This window comes from Zingiber officinale, chromosome 9A (genome assembly GCF_018446385.1).
Source record: "Zingiber officinale cultivar Zhangliang chromosome 9A, Zo_v1.1, whole genome shotgun sequence".
Lineage (NCBI taxonomy): Eukaryota > Viridiplantae > Streptophyta > Magnoliopsida > Zingiberales > Zingiberaceae > Zingiber > Zingiber officinale.
The window spans coordinates 125,206,512-125,215,633 of NC_056002.1; the positions used below are offsets into that span (position 1 = coordinate 125,206,512).

General features: G+C 40.8%; 1 protein-coding gene across 2 annotated transcripts; it reads left to right on the plus strand.

Moving 5' to 3' along the window:
- Positions 1-624: 624 nt before the first annotated feature.
- Positions 625-1,987, plus strand: LOC122020775 (homeobox-leucine zipper protein HOX21-like). 2 transcript variants are annotated; one of them, XR_006122328.1, is made up of 3 exons: positions 625-1,150; positions 1,222-1,586; positions 1,678-1,987. XR_006122328.1 is itself a non-coding variant. In XM_042578793.1 (2 exons), the coding sequence occupies exons 1-2, from the start codon at positions 710-712 to the stop codon at positions 1,498-1,500; spliced, it is 720 nt and encodes a 239-aa protein (XP_042434727.1). In that variant the 5' UTR covers positions 625-709; the 3' UTR covers positions 1,501-1,671. The 2 variants fall into 2 exon arrangements, 1 of the variants encoding a protein (XP_042434727.1); XM_042578793.1 differs by lacking the exon at positions 1,678-1,987 and having other exon boundaries at positions 1,222-1,671.
- The last annotated feature ends 7,135 nt before the right edge of the window (positions 1,988-9,122 follow it).

The window sequence follows — 9,122 nt, forward strand, 5'->3', positions numbered from 1 at the left end:
CACATAATCTTAGTAGCATTCGTAATAAGTATTGCAGCCCATTTTTCATTCAAATGGATGGACAGGGCAATTTCTGTCAATAAAAATTACGCACCCATCTGTCAACATCGTACAGTGCGGAAACCACCAAGCCATAAGATGCACACTATCTTGAATTATTTCCCTTGGAATAATTTTTTTCCTTTCTTCCATTAATTAACGTCCTCCGGTATTTAATTTACTGCAGTAGCAATGAGGGTTAAGGCCAGATTACAAATTTTTGTTGGGCGAGTAGTTTTCAGCTATAAATAAAGAATAGTATAGTGCACGAAGTTTTCCTTAATATGGATTTCTGGAAAAGGATCTATTGTACCATGCTCTACTTTGTAAGATCAAATCTGTGACTGCTACATCACAATAACTTTATCATTTCGTTAAGGCTCGTTTTCAATTTTCAGCTATAAAGAGCCTCTGGAAATCAAAACACAAGATTAAAAACACACAAATGATTAGTTATTTAGAAAAAGCCAAATCGATCGTTTTCTTGCGTCTGATCAAAGAAATGGAAATATCACGCTGAAAATGAGCAAATGCAGCTGATTATTTCTACATCGCCATGAGTGACTACTCACTTTACGTCCCCTCGCTGCTTATAACTGAAGTGTGCAGATCCTTTCTTTGTTTGTCTCAGACCATGTTTCTTGAGTACTCCTCTCCTGTGTAGCAGCTTATGGCTTGCAATGGAATGGCCGCCTCCTCTTCCTCCTCCTTCCCCTCTTCCAATTCCCTCCTTCCACCCAATGCAGGGATAAGTCCAATTCCCGGAAAGAGGTGTGTGACCTTTGATGAGATGATGAATGAGCACGAATTGTCGGACGACGATGAGTCAGCGGTCGGAGAGAAGAAGAAGAAAAGGCTGAGCATAGAGCAGGTGAGGACATTGGAGAGGAGCTTTGAGCTAGGGAACAAACTCGAACCTGAGAGGAAGGTGCAGCTGGCCAAGGCCCTCGGCCTGCGGCCGAGGCAGGTGGCCATTTGGTTCCAAAACCGGAGGGCGAGGTCGAAGTCCAAGCAATTGGAGAAGGATTATGATGTGCTCAAGAGGCAGTTTGAGGCCATGAGGACAGAAAATGACTCCCTCCTTGACCGAAACAAGAAGCTCCAAGCTGAGGTTCAAGTTTTAATCGCTCAAAGTATTTTTTTTTTTTTACTACGATCATATTAAACAAGTTAAGTTTACAGATTTTGGCACTCAGAGGCAGAGAAACATCTGATGATCTCATCATCAATCTCAACAAGGAAACTGAAGGTTCCTGGAGCAACAGAAGTGAGAACATCTCAGAGATTAACTTGGAGATCTCAAGAACAATTTTGCCTGCCTTACAATCACTCGAGCAAACTGATCACATGGACCACAAACCAGCTTCAGCAGAAACCAGCTTCAGCAGCTTGCTGTGTAACATGGGAGACGATCAATCTGTGTTCTGGCCATGGACAGACCACCACCACAGCTTCCATTAGTAGTCTTCATTCATGGCGAATTGTGAAAATTGCTATACTGTTTTGCAGACTTGAGTTTGGAGTTTCAAGTCATTATGTGTATATAGGTAGGAAAATGTCACTTCCACAGCTGAATCTTGTAAGAGTTCATAAGGAAATAAGATATCTTTCATGCCTGTAAATCTTTCCATTCTGTAGCCAGAAGCCTTCCAGGGAGGAATAGAGTCAAAGATACAGCTCAAGGGAACAGAGTTCCTTGCACCCTTCCAAGAGTCAGAATTGGATGGCTCACAACTTTGAGGAAGACAGCACCCTTGATAATCACTTGACCATCATTTTCCTACTGCTTTCAGATTATTTTCTGCAAATTTCATGCAATGCTATGCCAAATGTCATACACATATCAAATTAAAGTGAAACATTTGGTAGCAATTTATAGATAGTTGGAGTTAAACTAGCTAGTTAGTTCATTACACGCCTCTTGTATGAACTGCTGATCAAGTGAATTCCATTCTAAGTGATCATGCCTTAAAGCATAAGAGATGGCGTGTTGGACGTGTGGCTACGCGGTTGACCATGAGGAGACTTTGAACGGGAAGAAAGTTGATGAGTTGAATCAAAGAAGGGGCTCTGGGCGCCTTTCTCATCTCTGCACGCACGGAAAAACAAACTCATACAACGTTAAAGCGAGAATCAGGAGAGGTCGGCATAAGCATTTCGATGCTCAAGTCAGAAAGTGACTGAGCGAAAAAAAGTATAAAAAAATAGAACTGTAATGGATATATGTGTATGCCCGTACTTAACTAATAGAGAGGACCTCCCTTTTTATACTGCCTTTTATAACCTCCGCAATTATGAGGCATTAGAGAATATCAGGTGTTAGGGTATATCAAGTGATGGAGGATGTACGATGAACTCCTATTAGGTAGAGAAAGGTTATGTGGTTTGCATGTGGCAGAATATTGGAATATCTGTGGTAGAAATCCTACCGGCACTAGGACCTATTGGTTATATGCTGAGAGTCTTACCCATGAAAAGTGAGGAGACTGAGCCCTAGGGTCCAATCGGCGAGGAGCCAGCCGGGAGTAAATTGAGAGTCTTGCCCATGAGAAATGAGGAGGATTGGGCCCTGGGACCGACCAACGAGGAGTCTGCCGGGAATAGACTGAGAGTCTTGTCCATGAGAAGAGAGGGGACTGAGTCCTGAAAGTCCGACCGACGTTGAACCGACCGAAAGTAGATCATGAGCTTTGCCCATGAAAAATAAGGAGAGCTAAGTCCTCGGGGAGTGACCTACTTGGACACGTAGATCTCAACCTTGATCACCACCCTTTCTTAATTTGTAACTGTCACATCATCTACTTGACTATTGTCCCTGTTCTATCTTTAGGGTCACCCATTATTCATCGTATCACTAAGCAAAATCAAGTCCAAAAACGACAAAATAAAGAGTTCTCGGTGTTTATTTAGAAGTGAAACTATCTTCGGCTTATTTATCAATAATTAGAACGACGAATAAGTCAAATCAATCAAAATTTATATTATGTGAATTTATTTAATAAGTTAATCGAGTCGGCTCTAAAATTAATAATTATTCAAGTTTGATTTAATTTTATTTTTATGAGAGTGAGCTTGATTTATTTAAATTTTAAGATTTCAATTTAAATTTAATTGATTATTTGAATTTTTTAAATCTGTTTGACAGGTTATTGAATATAATAATATAATCTTGTTTGACAGTTTTGATTTTTTTTTTAAGTTTTATTAATGAATCTGATTAATAATTTATAATCTCTATTTTTATTTTTGATAATTCAGATATCTAACTCTTACTAATTATGAATGAGAGTCGATGTTATAGAAATTTTATATCGACTATTAGGATAAATTAAAAAATACAAATAAATACTGACAAAAGGTTCAACATCATAAAATTTTTAAACTCCCGAAATAAAATGTGCTTTAGGTAAGAACTCCCAATATGGAATATACTTTAAGTGAGGATTTGAACCCTTATTACATAAGGAGCTCATCTCTCCTCTTACATCATAACTCTCGATTGTATAATCTTAGTTCATAAAAAAATATTAAATATTAACAAATTAAATACATGCAATTTTATTCATTTAATTTAATAAATTATTTAATTAATTGATTATATATATATAACGAATATAATTAAATAAATTTTTTATCAAATCGAACTTCTAATTTATGTAATTTGATTTTACTTCCATTTCTTTTGTATTTTGGTGCTTTAGAATTTAGAACCAAGGCACACCCCTTATGCAGTCCAAACAAGTGAGTCCGAAAAGAAGAAGTTGACAGATAGCCAAGATAAGGTTTGAAATGATGAGCATTAAATTGAAGGGGCTGGTGGTGGTGATAGCGAAGGCTCTTGAGAGCGATACATGGATTGCAAGGGTTTTGGACAAGAGTGCTAGCAGTGGCTCATGTGGGAGCACGAGGACCAAGTCTTTGCATGGCCAGGAAAAGAAAGGGTAGCCAAGGACAATTTGGAATATCTTGACATTTCTTAACTTGATAGTTTGGTATATCTGTCACCTTTATATCACACTTTACTGGTTAAATGTCTGGTTAATCATTTAAAAAATCTAATCGTTGCACCGTGGCCGGGATTTTGTTAGAAGAAATATGTGTTAGGCATGTGCAGAGAACACATTAGGTGGTGCAATTTGAGTCGCATGAGAATAATAATAAAATATAGTCAGAAGTGTGTTTATTTTCAAAATTGTAATTTTATATTCATTCTTTTTAAAGAAGATGTTTATTGTGGGATCAAACTTAGTTGCTTTAATATATTTATTGATCCATTCTAAACATTATAAAGAAAATTAATTAGAGATATGATTCCTCGGTTAATCATATGAAGACTTTACTTTAATCGATAATATAAGAAATGACAGTATTGAATTAAAGAAGAGTCCCTATGTTAATTCTTCGATGCTAAGTCAATTACCGAAATAGTGAATTAGCAGTGAAAGTATAAGCACACATAATGAATAACATATATTTCTGTTGGTGCATAGAACCCTTTTATATAGTGATACAATAGACAAGTGCACGCTCTCCAAGACACGAACACGTTTTCCTAACCGTCATATTAAAAGACATGTCAGGAAAATATTTTTGACATCATACCTTAACAGGGTATACAAATCACTGACAAGATATTAGAAGCTTCTGTCGTACAATTTACCTGTTGACTATGCCCTGTTGTCAGCGGTTTTACCTCCCAAAGGAATATTAAAAGATATGGGAGGGGTCTCGCTGTCTAGCTGAGTGGGGGAGCCGCTTGGCCAGGGATCCCCGTCCAGTCAATCTTTGCTGCTCTTCTCTATAGTGAATCAGTTCGACAGATTGTTTCTGGTTCGACCGTACATGAGCTCTGGTCGGCCCGACACTCGATTAGTCAATTGCGAGCATCTGATGTTTTGTCTGTACCGACCCTGTTCGGAAGAGCAATCTGCACCCTGAACCTGCTGGTCGATCGGACACTTCTAGACCGATTGACAATTGACGTCAAATACTGCTCGACCCACTTTTGGTGAGTCCATTGGTCCTCTGGGTTTGACTTCCCTAACTCTGACCTCCACATAGACTGCTACCTTCACCCTTGACTCATGCTCAGTGGGCCTCCCTTCATCGCCGCATCACAAGCCTTCCCCTCAAGTCTAGTCGAAGGAGGTTGTAAGTCCGACTGACTGGATAAGCAGTATCTCCAGTAACCTTTACGACTGATCAGTAATTCTAGGCTTCTAGAGCTGTCGCTCGGCTACCACTTGCTGTCATGGTTTTAGAGACGTCGCTTAGCTATAAAGGATACTGAAGTTGTTTATCCCTTGGGTTTAGAGCGTTTGCTCGGCTGTGAATTGCTGACCTGGGTTTAAAGCCGTCGCTCGGTTGTGAATTACTATCCCGGGTTTAAAGCCGCCGCTCGGCTGCTTTTTAGTCAGAGATCTGTACCGATCGGGATGGTTGGCAATGATACTTAGCAATTTTTCCACTTCTTATAGCTTCTTTGGATGAACATCTTTCATTGGTTGCTGACATCCTCCTAATTTTTGGAAGACCACGCAAATCTCTGGTCATTATTGCTTAGCATGTTGTCCATGCCTTTTAATTAAGCCTCATTATTACTTCTTTGTCACCAGTCGCCACATGTCCCGATCTCTACCTCCACACGCTTGATGTGACAGGTAGATATCCGCGGTTAATGTGATAGGCACTGTTTCAAATTTCACGGTCTGATCCCGACTTCATTTTCTGTAACCCTTGATCTGATGGCTCGGAGTGACCGTCCACTAGGTTTATAATGTTGGTGCAATCCACCTCTAGAGTTTCAATGTTTGACAATATACCTAAGTTTGGTCAATTTGACCAAGGGTTGATCTAAACAGGACTTAATGTTTAGAAGAGAGAAGTCTAGTCAGGACTAGATGACTAGCAAAGGTAAGTCCTAACCAAAGGATAGGTAGGTGAGAAGTCTACTGAGTGACTAGTCCTAACTGGAGGTTAGGCAAAATGGAAGTCCTAGTGAGTGAAGTCAGACCCTAGTGAGTGAAGCTAGGTGGTGGAAGTTCTGGTGAGTGAAGCCGGGTCCTAGTGAGTGAAACTAGGTAGTGGAAGTCCTGGTGAGTGAAGTCGGGCCCTAGTGAGTGAAGCTAGATGGTGGAAGTCCTGGTGAGTGAAGTCAGGCAATGGAAGTCCTAGTGAGTGAAGCTGGGCAGCTATAGGGGAGGTAACTCTAGGTTATATGTGACCGATCGACCAGACCAACGAATCTTGAAATCTGTTAACACTGTCTTACTTTATTGTTTTATCTATTGTGCTAACTCAGTGTTGCAGAGAAGTATAGCTAGGTCAACGGGCCGATCGGATAGTTGGCATAAAGTCCAGACAGGTCGACGGGCTGACCAGATGTCTAGCAAGATGGTAAGTTAAGGTAAGTCACTGGAGGAGAGTGACTTTGTGAGGACGCGTTCCCCGTTTGAGGGAACAGTAGGCGTTGATCCAACTTAGATCCATTTGGAAAATCTAAGTTGAGATCTTGACTAGATTCTAGTTTTGAGGAGATAGAATCTAATTACTACTCTGCCTTCTTGTGCGCTGCTCCCCAGATACTTCTGCAACACCGTGAAGCTTCTCCGACAACTTGCGACTCTAATTTTTATTTCCCTTATTGTTGGTAATTTTATATTATAGTTCTTGTACTTATTGTGTAACCCTTTTTGAGAACTATTAGTGGATTGCTCAACGAAAGCACTCGACGAGTGTGGGCCTTGGAATAGGAGTCAATAAAGGCTCCGAACCAAGTAAAACTTGATTTGTTAGCGTTGTTCTTATTTTTCTCTTCCACTACATACTTGATTTAATTATCACCTCTAGCGTTCTTTCCGATCCAACATATAAGTCATTCCTTTTGCTTCGTCATCTTCCTCCTGTTGGAACCCCAAGGTTGTTTTGGTGTGATCAACAAGTTAAGTTAGATCCTGTGTTGTTTTAACCTTGTGTCTAAGTGTGCAAGAGCTTAGGAACACAGGTACTCGAGCGGAAGACGCAGCTAACGAGAAGGATGGCACGCGGTGCGTCCGAGGGACGAGGTGCTACGGAAGAGTACCCCGGTGGACGAGAAGGAAGCGTGCGGTGGTTCCGAGGGACGAAAGCCGGAGCGGAAGATTCCTCGGGGAGCAAGAGACGCAGCTAGCGAGAAGGTCGGCACGGGGTGCGACCGAGGGACGAAGACTGCGGATGAGTACGCTGGTGGATGAGAAGGAAACACGCGGCGATTCCGAGGGATGAGAAGCCGGAGCGAAAGGCTGCTCGAGAAGACCGGAAGTTGGGTTCGGGTGAGCCCTTTTTCGGATGGCAGAGATCACCCAAGCGAGCGGATCCTGAGCGGAAGAACCAGACCAAGGCGGGACTGAACCAGAGAAGAGGTCCCGAATGAAAAAGTCAACATCTGTTGACTTTGGGCTCCGGGGCGACCGGAGCAGTCCGGGGCGCTCGGAGCAGTTCGGGGCGCCCGGAGCCCTCCGGGGCGCCCGGACCTTGAATATTGACCAGAACACGTCTAATGCGTTCTGAACATTGGGGGATAAAGTTTTATCCCCCCGAGGGCGCCCGGAAGGGTTGGGGGATAAAGTTTTATCCCCCCAGGGCGCCCGGAACCCTTCCGGGCGCCCCAACCAAGGCTATAAATATAGCCTTGGCCCAGAAGCTTTTAAAAACGAACTCTGAATTGTAATTCTAACGCTTGTAAACTTTAGTCTAGAGTTGAGCTTCTGTTTTCTGCACTTCAACGCTGTACGAGGCTTCTCCGCCTAAAGAAGTTTTTAGTTTGCTTAATCTTCCTTGGATTAACAACCACATCGGTTATAACCAAGTAAATCCATGTGCCTCGCTTTTTCTTTATGCTTTTAATTTATCAGCTTACTTTATATATACAAGTGTTAGCTTAAAGAGTTCGAGGAAGGGTTATTTTATTTTTTATTTTACAGGACTATCCAACAACCTCCTCCTAGCCGGCCGCAACGGTCCTACAAGTGGTATCAGAGCCGAGACGCCTCAGAAGGACTAATCGCCGTCTGAAGCAACAAAACGATGGCCAAAGCTAGCGACTACCCACCAGCATTCGAGGGGGAGTTTTTCGTCTGGAAACAAAAAATGGAGGTATATCTAAACTCAGATATTGGTATTTTTCTAATAATGAAATCTGGTTACGAGGAACCGAAGAACACGAATGGTGAAGAACTCGATTTACGCCTCTGGAACAAGAAGCAACGTGACGAGTCAATGGCAAACGGTCGGGCAACATTTCACATTCTAAGCACAATACCAACTAAAGATTTCGACAGAGTCGGAGAGTATAAAAGCGCAAAAGAACTTTGGGAAAAGTTCTTAAAACTCTACAAAGAACAAGTCAAAATTGAATCCAACACCGATTCAACGCCAGAACAGTCCGAGAATGAGGAAAATGCCGAGATAGTCGATCTCCATCCCGAGGACACAGAAAGCTCATCCCAGGTGAGCATAAATGAAGGGGGAGAGATATTGGAAGAAAGCAACTCAACAGGGGGAGAACCAACGGCCGACGAGGTAAGTAAGGTATGACCTCTACCCTCTGAACAACTGGTTCAATTAATCAAATTACCTGAAGATTTTTGCGAATCAAAAATTGAATCATCAAAAGAATTTTTCAAATTACAAAATGCTTTGACGAAAGATTCTTGCGAATCACAAAGTATTTTTTTGAAAACTTTTTCCAGATCTAAAATTTTTTCCGAACTACAAATTATCTTATCGAAAGAGTTTTTCGAACCTCAAAATGTTTTGACAAAAGAATCTTGCAAATTACGAAATATTTTTTCAAACAAAGCTTGCAAATTAGAGATAATATCAAAAGAGTTTTTCGGAGTAGAAAATTTATTATCCACAGATTTTTGCAAATTAAAATTTATGTTGTCAAAATACTTTTGCAAATTATAAAATTTTTTGTCGAACGAAGTTTGCAAATCAGAAGTATTGGCGAAAAATTTTATTAAGTTAGAATTTATACTATTAAAATATTTTTTTGAATTAGGAATTCAAAATACAATAGAAAATGACATGTTACAATTGTT

What these genes read in the sequence shown, in the direction of transcription:
- LOC122020775 (XM_042578793.1), top strand. Translation starts at nt 710, where the DNA reads ATGGCTTGCAATGGAATGGCCGCCTCCTCTTCCTCCTCCTTCCCCTCT. An exon ending in ACAAGAAGCTCCAAGCTGAG is followed by an intron (nt 1,151 to 1,221) that starts GTTCAAGTTTTA and finishes TTAAGTTTACAG; the next exon opens with ATTTTGGCACTCAGAGGCAG.